General features: G+C 37.0%; 2 protein-coding genes and 1 pseudogene across 2 annotated transcripts; 1 reads left to right on the plus strand and 2 right to left on the minus strand.

The window, feature by feature from the left end:
• Positions 1 to 1,087: 1,087 nt before the first annotated feature.
• LOC137717214 (proline-rich receptor-like protein kinase PERK14) lies at positions 1,088 to 4,091 on the minus strand. The gene is made up of 9 exons (XM_068456508.1): positions 3,869 to 4,091; positions 3,552 to 3,679; positions 3,352 to 3,449; positions 2,690 to 3,264; positions 2,272 to 2,435; positions 1,941 to 2,005; positions 1,699 to 1,819; positions 1,277 to 1,429; positions 1,088 to 1,162 (listed from the first exon to the last, which is right to left on the minus strand). The coding sequence occupies exons 1-9, from the start codon at positions 4,089 to 4,091 to the stop codon at positions 1,088 to 1,090; spliced, it is 1,602 nt and encodes a 533-aa protein (XP_068312609.1).
• Positions 4,092 to 10,975: 6,884 nt separating this feature from the next.
• LOC137716894 (17.3 kDa class II heat shock protein-like) lies at positions 10,976 to 11,562 on the minus strand (annotated as a pseudogene).
• Positions 11,563 to 12,354: 792 nt separating this feature from the next.
• LOC137717683 (small ribosomal subunit protein eS30z/eS30y/eS30x) lies at positions 12,355 to 13,253 on the plus strand. The gene is made up of 3 exons (XM_068457121.1): positions 12,355 to 12,506; positions 12,584 to 12,721; positions 12,978 to 13,253. The coding sequence occupies exons 1-3, from the start codon at positions 12,503 to 12,505 to the stop codon at positions 13,022 to 13,024; spliced, it is 189 nt and encodes a 62-aa protein (XP_068313222.1). The 5' UTR covers positions 12,355 to 12,502; the 3' UTR covers positions 13,025 to 13,253.
• Positions 13,254 to 16,546: the final 3,293 nt, after the last annotated feature.

Raw genomic sequence — 16,546 nt, forward strand, 5'->3', positions numbered from 1 at the left:
AGGGAGAGAAAGCCAGAGAGAAAGAGAGAGAGAGAGAGAGACTTTTTAGAAGAAAAAAAACAAAAGAAAAGGGAAAGGGAAGGAACCGGGGGAACAAAAACAGGGGTGGGCCCTTGGGCTCACCAATTAAGACTAAAAACAATTTTAAAAAGGAAGGTATCCCCCAAACTTAGTGAAAATACAAAAATACCCATTTTCTTACGTAAATCCCGGGACGGATTATTACAGAACTAAAATGGGTATGCCAGTTATGTTTCACCTTCAACTATTCGCTATTTAGAACCCTTGATAGGCGATCTCTTTACATATTGATTAGATGCTCTTCCCGCTGTTAGGAGAGAGAAGGAACACCAACATTCACAATGAACGACGTGAATTCGCGTGGTCAGTCCTTGTGTCTCATCTCGATCTCTATATCACACACTGTCGAACTGAAGTGCGACACATTCTAGATCTTCAGAGTGTAGCTCAAAGCATGCTACACACTTTTACTGATTTAGCAAGAGTGAGGAGTTCACATATACATGTTGCAAACGTGCTTGCAAGGATTGATGTACCAAGAGGGCATCAGAGCAGCATGTTGCCCCCACTTGTATTCCAGTGAGGTCGGCCTCACCTAATGGGAGTGCTCATGCAATATTAGTGGTTAGCCAATCAGTTGCCCATGCTCGAAGAGAGGCAGACCAGTTAGGTCCGAAGGATTCGTACCCTCGAAAGATGATGAATATGACACAGCCAATTCCTAGTTTTGTAGCTATCACTTCTGTTTCAATGCATGAGGTTATTGTAGATTATGGTAGTTTCACGGAAGAGACATAACCACCTCGCGATAATCAAGAAATCCACTATGCATGTTTGGAAGCACTTTGGAAAAGAAATGAGATAATAGGCAACGATGCACTTGCATATACTGTATCTACTGATCTTGCAAAGAGATGACAATAAAGAACCAAGTTTCATAAACGAATGTTAGCATAAAACGGATTGACCTAAATGAAATGATTATTACAAGTTGCTAGCTAAGTTATTAATAGAATGCGTTCAACACATCATAGACGCATTGTGTAACTTTGTAAGAGACAAATTATCAATCTCGTCGACATTTTTCAGTTTTGCAGTGGCTAAAAACCGCAAGTTCATCACCTCGAACAATGGCTATGGCCTGTGAAAAATTCCACAAGTTATGCATTAGTAGCAGTGTATAAAAATAGAACAGCATTTGATAATGAAATTAGGACAGCGTTTGATTCAGTTCATTACGAAGACACTGAATTACCTCACTTATACAAAGTTTGTGATCTGAATCAACTTTTAGGCAGTGCAACGCTGTGCGAGCCATATACTGGACCATCCTAGCATCACCAGCAGTTTCCGTCAATCTGCAGTCCATCAGTTTACCAAAGTCACCATTTTCTAGAAGTGGCAGTGCCTGTTTTGCAAGTGAAAAATCTTTCATTAGGCCGCAAATTTCTACTTCATAACCAAAAGAAAAAGACTATCGTTTTCCTTGATGATTAAATCTACGTCCTAGCCAATTAGTAGCCTGTTTCAGAGTTTATTGTCAAATCAGAAACATGTTACGGAATACAGTTCTGAAGATGCACTTCCAGTTAAATGAAGCAATTGTCCTTGAAGTTTTTTCCAGTCACATTTGAGCTAGAATGACCAGCTTTAGGTTGGACATACGAGAGATCTTACCCATTCAATCATGGAGTTGTCCTTCCCTTGGTCGTGAACCGGACTTACACACTTTCCAGTAATAAGCTCCAGTAGGAATTTTCCATAATCTTGTACATCGCCAAAATGGCGCTTGTCATATCTAGTTTAATATATCAAACAGCAGCTATATGAGAATATGAATTAGAACATTCTTTACAGTTCTATCCTATTAAATTAAATGCTTGTGCAGGTTATGAGGCATAATTACGAAGTTCTCTTACTTGGCTATCGAATCTTTAGTCGGAGGGGAATTCTTAAGCCACTCAGCAGATTTGAAGTTGCAGAGCTTGAAGAGCAGTAGTCAAAACCAAGTACTCGGTTATAAGCAATAAGTCGAAGAGCATGATGAGTAGTAAAAAAATCAGTTGTGTTCGTTACTAACTCATCCAATTTTGTAATTATTGTAAAACCATATTTGAAGAGATCAACAAAGTTGAATTCGTTGTACAAATTCTATCGAATTTCCTTTTTTTTTTTTAATTATATTGGCTGATAACTTGGCATTGTTTCCGTTCCCGTATGCATATATATGAAGTATCAGGATTTACTTACCATTGCGGAGTAACCATGAGAAAGAGCAACGCTGAAAGCACGAACATTTTTGTGAACAATAGATCCATCAACACACTCCTCATGGAGATAGCGCAAGCTTCGGCCTATTTCTAGAGCAATAGACCACCTCACTCCCCACCCCAGTTTCTCGGCCAGCTCATCACCTACAAACTGATAGAGGTCAGTTTGAGTATTCTATTCTGTGCAAGAACAAAACTGAAAACAATTAGTCTGTTATGGAAGCCGAAAAAACAGAAGAACATCAAGCGGCTCATAATAATAGAATGGATATCTATTTACCAATCAACTATGATAAGATGAACGTGCTTGTGCGTGTTTCGAGTTCATTAACAAAGTACTTGTAAACCAAGAATTTCGAAAACTAGGATGCATCAGTTAGAGAAGTAGTCGTTCTTACATTGCAAGTTCATGTCAACGGTACCCAAACAAGGGAAGTCAAAAAGCAAGAATGCAGAAACGCCTGTGCTGCAGTACCCAACAAGGTTTGAGATGTTGCGGTGGCTCACCCGGGAAAAGATCTGTAGGATTGACCAGAAGCCTTTGTTTGTTTTCTGTAAAGACTTTACTAGAACAGGTGTTTCTTGTAATAGCCCCTGATGAACTGTTATGTCATCCACAACTCCTGTAATGTTATCATCAGCAAAGCCATTCGTTATCACTTCAAGTTCGTTGTAAGAAAACGCTCGAGGAAAACCACTTCTCCAAGACAGAGGATAGCAACAAGGATTCTGAGGATATGGTGCGGGTGCACTCATATTTCTTAACTTGCAAGCACTGAAATCTTTACTATGCTCTTCCCGAGGATGCTTTTCAGGAGCTGCTGAATCATAATTTGGCTCAGGATTGCTCGGGCAAATCTCAGCAGGCTGTGTATCATTCGATAGCATCAAGCTAGCAAAATCTTTTTCCTTTACTACTGCAATGTTGCACGTTACATGTCCTCGTAGATAAACTTTCAATTTCTTAAAGTGACTGAAAACCGAAAAAAAATAAATTTAGAAGAAAAATAGAGGGAGAAGAGAAGAACACCGGGGTACTATATATGAACCTGTGGCATACCAGTCTAATACAATCCAACGGGTATTAAGGTTCTGTGATTCCTTAATTGCCAGTGTCGCCGGACAAAACCCGGCTGCAAGCTTAAACACCAACCTCACCTGCACATAACAGTAAACCATAGTTTTTTAGCATGGGAACATATTCATAACATTTGACAAAACTGACATGTAAAAAGATAAATGAGAAGAAAAAACAGGAACCTCATTCTTTGTGCAGCGACTATATATAGGCTGAAGGCTGGTCCGGTATTGTCCTCTTTTTCGCTGGATTTCTTCTCCAAGATCGACAGGATCCACTTCCTCGTGGTCCATGAATACTGATCTCTCCCCTGCAGAACATAAGCTGGTATATAGTAGGCATATATATATATATATATATATATAGTAGTACGTAGCAAAGAAAGCAACACATGTGTAACATGTATATACGTAGCAAACATGGGCGTAGCCAAGTTTCGAATCCCCCACCGTAATTTTGAATAGGTTATTAAATTATCGTTCAAACAAAAGAAACTTACATATTCCAGAGGCGCGGAGACCCGTGAGCAACTTAAACAGAAAGCAAGAGTTCTTCTTGGCATGGTGATCAGTGAAAACTCCTAAAACAAGGAAGGTGTCACCGGGTTTAACGATATGTTTGAGAGCCCATTCGACGGCTTCCACACTTCCTTTAGTCCTATTTGCATCGACAGCGACTATCACGGCCTCTCTTTGGGATGACTGCAACTGCAAACCAGCCATCTCCCTCTCTTTCCACTGTGTTTATTTACTATTTAGGAGAGGTTTTGCTTGTGATCATCAGAGGATTTTGGTGTTGCTCTGAATCTTTTTATCTTCCGATATGCTGGGTTTGTTTGTTCCTGACTTGGACAACTCCGTCATCGACAAGATGGACAGTCGAACGAGGTTGGTTTACGTTAGTTATTATCGTTGGCAATGAGGCTATCAGCATCAGCTTCTAAATTTTGTTTCATTGTTTGGAATGAACGGAATAATTTTTATTCGCCCTATTTTCTTCTTATTTATGGTAAGGCCGGCTGGATCTCTTGTTTTTTGTTGTCGTGAGTTTTGTTTGACATTATCTCACTGCTAGCTGCTAAAATACATTGTTCAGTACAGATAAGAACCCATTATTTGGTCTCCCAATCGTAGAAAATACGAGAGCCCATTATTTGGATTAAACATAAGCTATGAGATAGAGATATAAATGGATCATTTTATCCACGATCGAATTTATATTTATTTAATACACTATTATCAATGAAAATGTTTGGAAAATAATACAAAAGAACAAACAACATTTGCGTGATAGGAAATGATTTTTCGTCACGTAATATCTTTTTGTCCAAAAAAAAACAAACAAAACCCTTGCTTATGACGAGAGTACTTGTTGCAAGAGGAATATTTGCTCGACGAAAATTTGTTTTGGTAGTGAAGACCAAAAAAAATTTGCAACAAAATAAGCTTTCGACACCATTTTTTACTCGACACATGAATGGTTGGCGCGACAATATATTTAAATAGTGGGCGACAAACGGCTTTCATCCTTCATGGCGCGAAATCTCAAAAAGTTAGGAGGGACATTAATCCTAGAAGTTCTTTGGCCGACATAGTGGATACTTTACAGTATTTCCAAATGAGATATTAAATTTTAAACATCAAAATAATAGTTGATAGCTTATAATAATGTCATTTAATAAACTTTTTATCTTTTTATGGAGTTCAATGATTAAGGCAACCAATCAAATATTTAAAAAACATAACAACATTTATTATATATTATATTAATCTATTAAAATATCTTTTAATAAATTTGACATCTGCTGTCAAATGATAGCGAAAGGTTTTGTCTTCAAATGACTCAGCGCCACTTAAGAAATTGAAGGCTCGGTTGGAGAGAGTTTGCTGTCATTTTTTACTATTGTATGCCTACGTGACAATTTTGACATCTCATTTGAAGATGCTATTAGGCGTCAAAACGTTCATCACTCAAAGTTTCACTTGTTTCAGAATAAATCCCAAATCCGAACAGCTCTGTCCTCATTTTATCTTCTTGTCCTCTTTGTGCACTCTCCCTCAAATTCCAAAACATATTTTTCTCTCATCATCGAGGATCGAAGGTCTCCACTGTAAGTCTCTCTTTCTCTCACTATTAAAAACAAATTTTCATTTTATTATAATAATTATAGTTTGAATGTTCAAATGTGGGTCAAGTATTGTGGATTAGCGAATTTATGCAAATTTTGTGGCTGAGTGGTTAGTGATGAATTCTATATTCATATTTAATAGCACGTTTTGGGTCACTACAAAAGGGGCTATCACTGACGGTCAAAAACTGACAAGAAACACCAATTACTGTTGGCTATTTGGTAAAAATCCGACTTTAAATAATGCAATGTCGGATTGGGTTAGCGACACCAATACTACCGTTATAGAAAGGGTATTGACATCGCTTAGACCTCTTAATCCGCCACCACGAAGCAAAGTAATATAAAATGAAAAGAACAACAATGTTGCTTAAAAGAGACATCGTAGATTACGTCAGTTATAAGCGACATTAAATTTTGACATGATGGCGCTACTAACCGACATTAAGTAACAATTAAACAATAAAATATTACACTTACTCTGGGCCGTAGCCGACATTACATAATAGTAAACAAATAAAATAATCAATCTACTGTCGGTCCTAATCGACATTACCTACATTTCGATAAATATAATATTTATGTTGTTGTCGTCCATAAGCGACACCAGATATATTAAAATAAAGCAAAATACAAATTGTTTCTCCATTTTTCGTCTATAATAATTATAAAAAAAAAAAAATATATATATATATATATAATTCCAATCATATTTCATATATAGGCCAAAGCAAACATTAATAAAAACTAATAACAATAACAGTTGTCCCAATTCATTCTCAATTCATTGTTCTCAGTCATCAGTATTATTACAGAACTCCTGGATGATCTCCTGGAGGAATTAGAAGTAGAAGCTAAAGAAGATGCATAAGACACCATATCCAGAGTCACCCAGTGTCCATACCCACGCACTCTATTATGATGCTCAGGACCCTTCGTCTCGACATATACTTGGGTCCTAAGCTTATCAGTATCTTCTTGACCAGACTCAATCATAGATTGAATATTGCCCTCCATAGTTGCCTTGCAATAAAATTTAAAAATAAAATAAAATCAACAATCATAAAGTAGAAAAATAAATTATAGATATTAAAAATTAATAACAATGATATACTAACACGAAAAAATCATTTACCCCTGTACGCTGAGAGGCTTCATCAATACTGGTTAGAATACAACAAAAAAGCTGAAATGAATAATCATAATAATTTAAAAATAGACCACCTTTGAACTCCTCCTCTTCGAGATGAAGTTCATCAGAATGTTGATCTTCAAAATGTAGATCCATAGCAAAAGTTTCTGAAAAGAGATGTAGAAAAACTGAAATAGAAGAAGAAATGGACATGCAGACGAAATTGGGAAGGAGAGACTGAAATTGGGGAAGAAACATAAGCACGGATGAAATGGAAATTTTCAGTTTAAGCATAATACTAGTTTAAACACAATACAAAAACTGAAATTATTAATAATTCAAAAAAGAACCAGCTTCGAACTCCTCATCTTCTAAATGAAGTTCCTCAGAACGTTGATCTTCACTAGAATTATCCATAGCAAAAGTTAGTAGAAGGAGAAGGAGTATGGCTGAAATGGGGGAAAGAGTAAGGCTGAAATGGGAGAAGGAGAGGGAGTAAACGAGAGAGAGAGAAATGTAAGAGAGAAATGGAAGCACGGAAGTAATGGGAAAGACGGGGTTTAAATATGGATAAAAACTTAGCATCAGTTAATACCAACAATAGCTATAACAACTTACGTGGGTAAAAACCGACACCATCTTTGACAAACTGACAGTAGCCATAAGTTGCGTCGAAATATTAGGACTTTGCGTCAGTTCAAACCGACACTAGGTCTGACACGACCTAGATACACACAGCTTGACACACTTTTGACTGAAAGGGTCAGCGTTGAAATAGGATCACATTGCGTCGAATAAAACCGACGTTAGTCTTACAGATTTGTGTGGCGTCGAAATAAGGGCAATTTTGCGTCGGTTAAATAACGCCAACTCGGACACTGACTGAAAAAGCTTGTCTAATCCATTTCCCCGTGCAAAAAAAAAGGGCAAAATTCCCGCCCAAAATATTTTAATTAAACCACAAAATCTTTACACTAGTGGATACTACAAAATCAACGAAAAATCACGATTTAACGGTTATTTTAACTCCGATTTTGATGATTCTTTATAGCTACACTTCTTTACCCTATATGAATACAATGAATGAACTTGATCTTCAATTTAAAATATTTACACTAGTGGATACCACAAAATCTTATGTTATACTTTATGAAAGTATAAATAAACTCTAAGTGTTAGTAAATCTATTATTTTGATGGGATACGCATTATACGAAACTAATTTCAACGATCCAACCATCAAACTTGTTTGTATATGGTTCTAGATCGCATATGCCAAAAATCGCAAAAAACAAACATTCAAATATCAAGTAACGGGACAAAACGTTTCGACGGTTATCAATGAAAAATCACGATTTAATGGTTATTTTAACTTCGATTTTGATGATTTTTTACAGCTACACTCCTTGATCCTATATGAATACAATGAATGAATTCGATCTTCAATTTAAAATATTTACATTAGTGGATACCACAAAATCTTATGTTATACTTAATGAAAATATGAATAAACTCTTAAGTGTTAGTGAATATATTGTTTTGATGAGATACGCGTTCTACAAAACTAGTTTCAACGATCCAACAGTAAAAAATGTTTGTATATACTTCGAGATCGCATACACAAAAAATTGCAAAAAAACAAACATTCAAAGTTCAAGAAACGGGACAAAACGTTTCGACGGTTATCAACGAAAAATCACAATTTAACGGTTATTTTAACTCCAATTTTGATTATTTTTTACAGCTACACTCATTGATCCTATATGAATACAATGAATGAATTTGATCTTCAATTTAAAATATTTACATTAGTGGATACCACAAAATCTTTTGTTATACTTAATGAAAGTATGAATAAACTCTTAAGTGTTGGTGAATCTATTGTTTTGATGGGATACGCATTCTACGAAACTAGTTTCAACAATCCAACCAACAAACTTGTTTGTATATACTTCGAGATCGCATACACCAAAAATTGCAAATAAAAAAAATATTCAGAGATCAAGTAACGGGACAAAACTTTTCGATAGTTATCAACAAAAAATCACAATTTAACGGTTATTTTAACTCCGATTTTGATGATTTTTTACAGCTACACTTCTTGACTCTATATGAATACAATGAACGAATTCGATCTTCAATTTAAAATATTTACACTAGTGGATACTACAAAATCTTATGTGCAAATTTAAGAAAAAAAAATATTTTTCTTAACAGGTCAGGTAACTTTACTCGTTGAGTAAAGTGACTCGATCTGTTAAGGACACGTTAAAATAACGGATGTGACACGACACGGCCTGTTTGCCAGGCCTATTCTATAGGGTATATAAAGGCCACCAATATGTCGCCTACAATCAACATCGGGTTTCAAAATATTTAAAAAAATTTAAAATCTATGTCGGCTACAAGCGACACAGGCTTTGAAAATATTTAAAAACTTTCTCTAGTGTCGGGTATAAGAGACAACAGTCTTCTTTTAACTGATGCTAACTTTATGTTGATTACAAGCGACACTGGGTTTTGAAATATTTAATAAAAATTAAAACTTATGTCAGCTACAACCGACACTGGCTTTGAAAATATTTAAAAACTATCATTAGTGTCGAAAAAAAGCAGCACCAGTCTTTATGTCGGTTAAAAGCGACACTACTATTAAAAAAAAAATTAAAATCTATGTTGGTTATAAGCGACATTAACAATTTATGTCGGTTATAAGTGACAGTAATTCCGACACCATGTAAAGTAGGTGTCGGAATGTCTTAAGCGCCACTATATTTTATAAAAGCAACACCAACCACCGACACAATAAAGCCCTTTTGTAGTAGATTTTTGATGTTGGTTAGGGATGGGCAACGATTATGGTAAACGGATAACTGCGGTTATTTACCCATAAACGTTTATGATCATACCTGCATAACCGTTTACCTGTTGGGTAATTGTCTAAACAGTTACACTCATACCCATAACCATTTATAAACGGTTAACCATACCTATAGTCATGTACCCATTTAACCGTAATTGTTTAATACCCGTTTACCCATTTACCCTTTCTTAACCCTTTTATCCTTTTATTTTTTTAAGCATTTACCCATTTTTCACCGGTCTACACGTTTTTTTAACTTGAAAATTAAAAAAAAATTGTCATAATTTTCTTTTTTTGACAATTAAACATTGTTATAGGTGGTACATTCATCATACATTTCCGTACTTTAATTTGTTTAAGGAAATTTTAGCGAAAAGCTTTTGGTATTGTTCACTTTAATGAAAAATTACATTTTTACACTTAAAAATCAATTCTGGTACTATTCATTTTACCCTTTATTTTGTCCTTATCGTTAAAATTCAAAGTTTTCAAACCTTTTTCATTAGTTTTTTTTTTTTTTTTAACCATTCCAATAATTGAAATAATAGTTTACGGACGATATTTTTAACTGTTACCAATGAAGGTGATATAATATTTGCTTAAGTATTTTTGGGTTACAAAAGTTGTTTAGAATACAATATTCTTGGGTTACAAAAACTGTTTGGAATACAATTCTTGGGTTATTTAACCCAAAATGTAAAGTACTAACATAATATATATAATTAGCTATATAAACCATGCACTATAGTCAATAGCATTGATCTAAGTTTTGTCCAATAGATAACATGGTTTGTGTTAATTTTACATATAAAAAATAAACAGGTAAACGGTTACCCATTTATAATCGCAATTAATACTCATAACCACTCATTTAATTTTCGTGAGTAAACAGTTATACCCATAATTGTTTATTTATCTAAACGGTTACCCATAATCGTAACCGTGAAGTTTAAATGGATGGGTAAATTTTGCTCATCCCTAGTGTTGGTGAATCACATGATAGTGGTCAGAAGAGGCTAAAATGTCCACCTGAGTCCTTCCGACCTTTGAAAGAGTGGACTGTCGTGATAAAAGCACGAGCTGAGTCCTTACCCAAAAAAAATAAAAATAAAAAAATAAAAAAATAAAAAAAGGGTAAATCTCAGTTTACTATCCTCAAGTTTCGTTGTTTTTAACATTTAGTACATGAAGTTTGTTTCGTCCCAGAGTCATATCTAAAGTGTTAATTTTGGGTCTGGGCTATTAAGTCTTCCATTAACTGATGACGTGGTGCTTATGTGGACAATGATTGGACGCCACGTGTCATTAAAAATATTAAATAATTAAAATAATTAATTAAATAAAAGTATTAAAAAAAAAAAAAAAAAAAAGCTTCAACCAATCTTGACCTCGATTATTCTCAGAACCAACACAGAAACCCTTATGTTATAATCCCTGCACGATTATTCTCAGAACCCAAATCACAGAAACAGCACTCAGAAGCTTTAACCAATCTTGACCTCGATTGTCTTCGGCTTCTTCGGCTTTGGCAGTGGCAGCTTATGCACTGTGACGGTCAAAACCACATCCACGTTCGCATTCAGCAAACAGCAAAAATCACATCCACGTTCGCATTCTCCGACAACACAATCTTCCTCATGAACTTGTCGACCCTCTGCTCCATCCTCACGTACTTAGCCCATTCCTTCTCCTTCTCCCGCTTCCTCTCGCTACTGATTAGAAGCACATTGTAGTTCTCCGCCTGGACCTTGATGTCCCAGGACTTCAGTCCCGGCATGTCCTCCACGAACACGTAGGAGTTCGAGTGCTCCTTGACGTCTGCCGGTGTGGAGGCCATTGCCTTGGCTTCGCGAACGTAGGTTCGGGTAGGGGCGTTGAAGGACTTCTCGGCGTCGTCGGCGGCTGAAGTGTGGAGAAGAGCGGGGCTTCCAAACCGGGGATTCTGACGTCCATTCTTCGCTTCTTGGTGGATGGAATTTTTGCTTTTTCGGTTTCGATTTGAAGGCTTTTGTGAATTTTCGAGTGGGAATCTGGTCGATGTTCATTGGGTTCTTCTTCTTCATACCCTGTTTGGCTGCTAAGAAAATATGAGTGAGAAAATGAAAGATATGGATGGGTTTTAAAGCTTGAAGCTTGCAGATGGTGGGTGTCTTTTTTTTTTTTTTAATTTTTTTGAATCTGATTTGTGCTCACATTTGGGGGTTCTGGTTGTTAAATTTGCTCTTTCGAGGGTTCTGTGAACTGGGTAGAAGACAATGAATTTTGCCTGGAAATTTTGAACTACGGTTTTCTGACATTTGATTTGGGAGGAGTGGATTGGAAAAAGGGTGGCTCGGGTAAGCAAGGGGTGGGTGATGGGGGATGGGAGAAAGGGGTGCTCGGGTGGAGAAGACGAAGTGGGTGGAGGGGATGGAGGGGTGGAGCCGTGGAGAGAGTGGTGGGGATAGAGGGGTGTCGGGTGGGGAAGAAGAAGGGGGTTATGGGTTTTTTTCTTTATTTTTTTTTTATATATTTTTAATACTTTTATTTAATTACTCTTTTTCATTTTAAATTTTTTTTAATAACATGTGACGCTCAGTTATTATCTACATGAGAGTCATGTCATTAGTTAACAGGAGACTTAACAGCCAGACTAACAGATGTATAAGACTTTCTCAAAATTAACATTTTAGGTATGATTTTAAGTATTAAATGTTAAAAACCACGAAACTTAAAAGTAGTAAACTGAGATTTATCAAAAAAAAAAAAAAAATTATGCAATTTTTGTGAAGGGGTTGTGGGGTGGGGAAAACTAATTAAACTAACAGAAATTATTATTTGTAGATGCTGCAAGGGTATAATTGAAAATTTGTGGTTCACCTGGTGGCAAATGCTGTAAATTGGTACGAATAAAAACACTCCAGGTACCCCAAAACCCTAACTGCGAAGGGAGGCGCGATAAACAGACACAAACACACGCTTCCGTCGTCCTCAGTCTCTCTGCCGGCGAAGATCAGCATCTGTAGTCAGCCATGGGTATTTGATTCAGTTTTATTGTATATGTATTTTCACGGTGTCTGATTGGTCGTTGACGGTGAGTGAGTGCTGTGCAGGTAAGGTTCACGGGTCGCTCGCACGTGCCGGGAAGGTTAGGGGTCAGACCCCGAAGGTCGCCAAGCAAGACAAGAAGAAGAAGCCCAGAGGCCGCGCCCACAAGCGCTTGCAGTATAACCGGAGATTCGTCACCGCCGGTAAGCTTAGCTCATCCCTTTCCTCACTTCCTCAATTTAATTTAATTTAATTTTTTGAATTAGGGTTTCTTTCTTCGGATTTTTGATAGCTTAGTTCAGTTGAAATGATGTTTTGTTTATCTAATATACGTACACACACACACACACTAATATACGTACACACACACACACACACACACATATATATAGTTGGATTTGGGAACAAAAGGGTTGATAATTTGGATGGCTCTGATTGTAATTTTGATTGGAATTGCAGTTGTTGGATTTGGGAAGAAGAGGGGGCCTAATTCTTCTGAGAAGTAAGGTTGCTCTTTGGGGAGTTTTTGCTGTTTTCTTATGAGGCTTTAGTTTCATTTGAAGTGTTTATTTTGTAGCCAGATTATGGTTTGACATTATCTATTGGTTCTGTTTCGTTGTTCTAAGGCATGTTTTTGATGTCCGGTTTGGGAAATGCTTCCTAATATCGGCTAGTTTTCAGTCTTTGACTACATGATTGTTCGATGCAGTTCTTAATTTAATTTCTGATCTGCTCGTGCCGTGTTGTTACATTGTTAGGATTGATTAGAATCAATGATAGATAAACAAAAGATTGATGCTGCCTTTATATGAGCATACTGAAGTCACTGGTAGTCTCAAATACTAGACGGGTACAAGTTTAAGGAGCTGTTTGATTTTCAGATATCTAGATGTATGTGGTACGATTTTTATTTAAACGAGGAAGCTTTTTGAGCTCTGCATTTTCTGTTTCTGCCAATGGCAACATTGCTCTCCTCTTAACAACATTATCGTTCTTTCACTCCTTTTTCTTAGGCCTTCACCTTGAGTGACTATTCTTCGTTCTGAGGTGCCATCTCTTTTACTTCCACAGCTCCACCTCTTAGATCTAGAGGTGTTGGACTTCTCTTTCTGTGAGTTATGTTTTTCATTTAATAGAAGAAAATGGATGAACCCCACTATTTCCTCATTAAGTGTTCCTTGGTGGAACAAGAACTCGAGTCACACCAAAGAACGGGCCTTCCAAGCTGACATTGATGAATGAAAAGCAACACTTTGGTGGTGACCTGGAACATAAGACCCAGTTCTAGATGTTTCAGTCAAGTAGAGAAGTTGGTTTGTACTAGAACGTACAATGTAGAGTTTTGATTTAGTACTTGCATTTAGTTTAAAACCTGTTAAGAGCGGATGTTTCTGACCACATAAATGGAATTGAATCATATGAATATACGAGAGTAACAGATAATGCTCGTGTTTGTGAAGTACCGCGGGTGTGGGATGATAGATGCACATAAAAAGTCGGATGAAATATCAGAGTTGAACTTGGTTTCTTGTGATGTAACATGATAACTAGGGTCCTTGTGGATAGAGTCAGGCATTCTAGTCGTGTGGCGATGTTCATAAACAGTTTGGAAGATGACTCCGGCATTATTTCTGTTGGAGCTCATCTTTGCTCAAAGAAAGTTTTGCTCAAAGTGGTTTGATGCTCGGAAGCAGGTGTTGATACGTGTTGTGGGTCGGTTGACAAGTATTGATAGTGTCTTGGTTGTATGTTTGACGGTTGATGAGATGTTATATTCTCGGACACTAGGGTGAAACTACATATTATAGAGGCTATAAATCGGCGATAGGTTTGGGTATTGTGCTATTGATTCTGTTGTTTTAAGATAGTTTGATGTCTTTGAGGAAAAGCTGGCCATCGATAATCCAATAGCCTTGGGCCAGACTAATACTCTCATGAGGAGCGTATTTGAACGTGTTTCTCATAACAAGTTCCCAAATAACTTTCACAACCATATGCGACCCACTGTATTTTAGGGTTTAATCAACGAGGCACGAGAACTCGGTTTTCGCTGAACGCAATGAAGAAGCGATTCAGAAGGTTCGTCGTTCTCCAAGTGCTGCTGAAATCTATGACCATCGTTTGGAATGTACAAGAAAAATCTCTTGTACAATTAATGACTAGTTTGAACATGAGGGGCGGTCTGATCAAATTGTTTGATCAAACCGCTCTTAGATTTTTAGTTCCTTTTCCTGTCTATGTTTTGGTCGTTGGGGGGGGGGGGGGGGGGGGGGGGGGGGTTGTGGTGATGCCAGTAAGTCCCAAAAAACAAAACTACTTGGTTTTGGATAAGCCCAACAGATCAGCCCTAACAAGATCAATCGAGGTACATTCCTTTTCTTCGTACGTATGTTCTTTTGTTTAGGTTCATTATTTTTCTTTCTTCTTCTAGCCTTTAGAATATAGGACTTAAGCTAACAAGGCTTTCTGCTTTGCGACTTTAGAATACTGGACAACAACAATAAATTAACTTCTCCCTTGCCACAGTCACACGAAGGGATTTGGGAAATTTGAAAAAACAACCAAGATTTGAAACCGATATAGAATTATAGCCATGATTTTAAATTTATTGTAATTATAACCAAAGTTTGATGTGAAGGTACTAATATATCCTTAATGACAAATTATTTACAATCATGCCCTTTCTTGCAATTTGGCGTTAAGGATATAATGTGCCTCTGGAAGCTTTTGCAGAGCTTTACCGATGCTCCCATACCGATCAGATACGAAACACCTCCAATGGCACCTCTCAATTTTGTTAGAAACCATGTCCATGAACATCATTTTCTGAGCCGCCCATGCCATAATAAAATTTACAATGAAGAGAGAGGGAGAGATGAGGGGTTTATGGGGAGGGAGGGGTTAGGTGTTATATATAGGCAGGTAGAGAGTAGGATGATAGGAGTGGAGGAATACATGGAGACAATGGGGTCAATGCATATATTTCATATTGCCTGTAGCGATTACAAAAACTGTTGTAGATGGGGGCGGGAGAATTTGAGGTTCGGTTTGATTTTCTAGGGTTTTGTTTGATTTCTTTTGGATTTGGCCAATCACCCTGATTTGCAATGCAATTCAATTCAACCTTAAAGTTTCATAAGGGTGCGGTGCGAGAGAGAGGGAGGGATGTCGACAGCAATGATCGAAAACGGAAAAGAAAGATGAAGAGTTTCATTTTGTAAAGGAATTAGTACTTAAGGGTATATTAGTACTTTTATATTAGATTTAGTTATAGTTATGATAATTATTACTAGCATTTGTCTACACACTTTGTGTATATGAACACATCTTTTTAGAAAATGAGAAAGAGAGAGAGAGAGAATGTGGAGGGAGTGAGAGGTTTTTGTTTTTGATTATTTTTTATTTTTTATATTGGAGGTATTTTAATATTACATGTAGGTGATGTTCTAATAAAAAACAGTAAAATTTGGACATGTGAAATTACATTATTGCCCATCATTTTTTTTGTGTGATAGAAGACTAAGTAGTATTTTCACCCTCTTTTGGTTGACAAAAAGGGTTTCATTAATTAATAGTATTGACCCTAAAACTACCAAGTCTACGTGGCACACAGGCCAAGTAACTAATGAGCTAACTACGTCATTCGATTGATGCGAGGCATGCCAACTCGTCGGCCGAGCTTGGCCGAGGAGTAAAATTTGTTGATGTCGCGTTGAGTGCGTCGCTGACTTCTTGATCTTGTGATTGCGGCAGAGGAAGGAACAAGTCCCGGCCTTTGGATTCTCGAGCCTGAAGACAAGGCTACTAGTTCTGCGAAGTTCATGAATCGTCGGTGCCGGATTCAGTCACAATGATTATATTTGTAAGAGTATAAGCACGTCGAATCGACATCAGGCTATATGGACACAAGTACTCAAAGGAGATGTATGTCTTGATGGTAAATGTGGTTCGGCTGTCAGAATGCCGAACTCTGAAACTCACTTGTGAGTATCCAAGCATAAAACCACTCGGCGTTCGATATGCCGAAT

The sequence above is a fragment of the Pyrus communis genome, chromosome 15, assembly GCF_963583255.1.
Source record: "Pyrus communis chromosome 15, drPyrComm1.1, whole genome shotgun sequence".
Lineage (NCBI taxonomy): Eukaryota > Viridiplantae > Streptophyta > Magnoliopsida > Rosales > Rosaceae > Pyrus > Pyrus communis.

Bases quoted from the DNA above. Each gene is read 5' to 3' on its own strand.
- LOC137717214 (XM_068456508.1), bottom strand. From the start codon at position 4,091: ATGGCTGGTTTGCAGTTGCAGTCATCCCAAAGAGAGGCCGTGATAGTC. The intron at 2,006-2,271 runs GTAAGTAAATCC...CTGCTCTTCAAG, and splicing joins CTCATGGTTACTCCGCAATG to CTCTGCAACTTCAAATCTGC. The intron at 1,163-1,276 runs GTAATTCAGTGT...AATTTTTCACAG, and splicing joins ACAAACTTTGTATAAGTGAG to GCCATAGCCATTGTTCGAGG.
- LOC137717683 (XM_068457121.1), top strand. The intron at 12,722-12,977 runs GTAAGCTTAGCT...TTGGAATTGCAG, and splicing joins CCGGAGATTCGTCACCGCCG to TTGTTGGATTTGGGAAGAAG.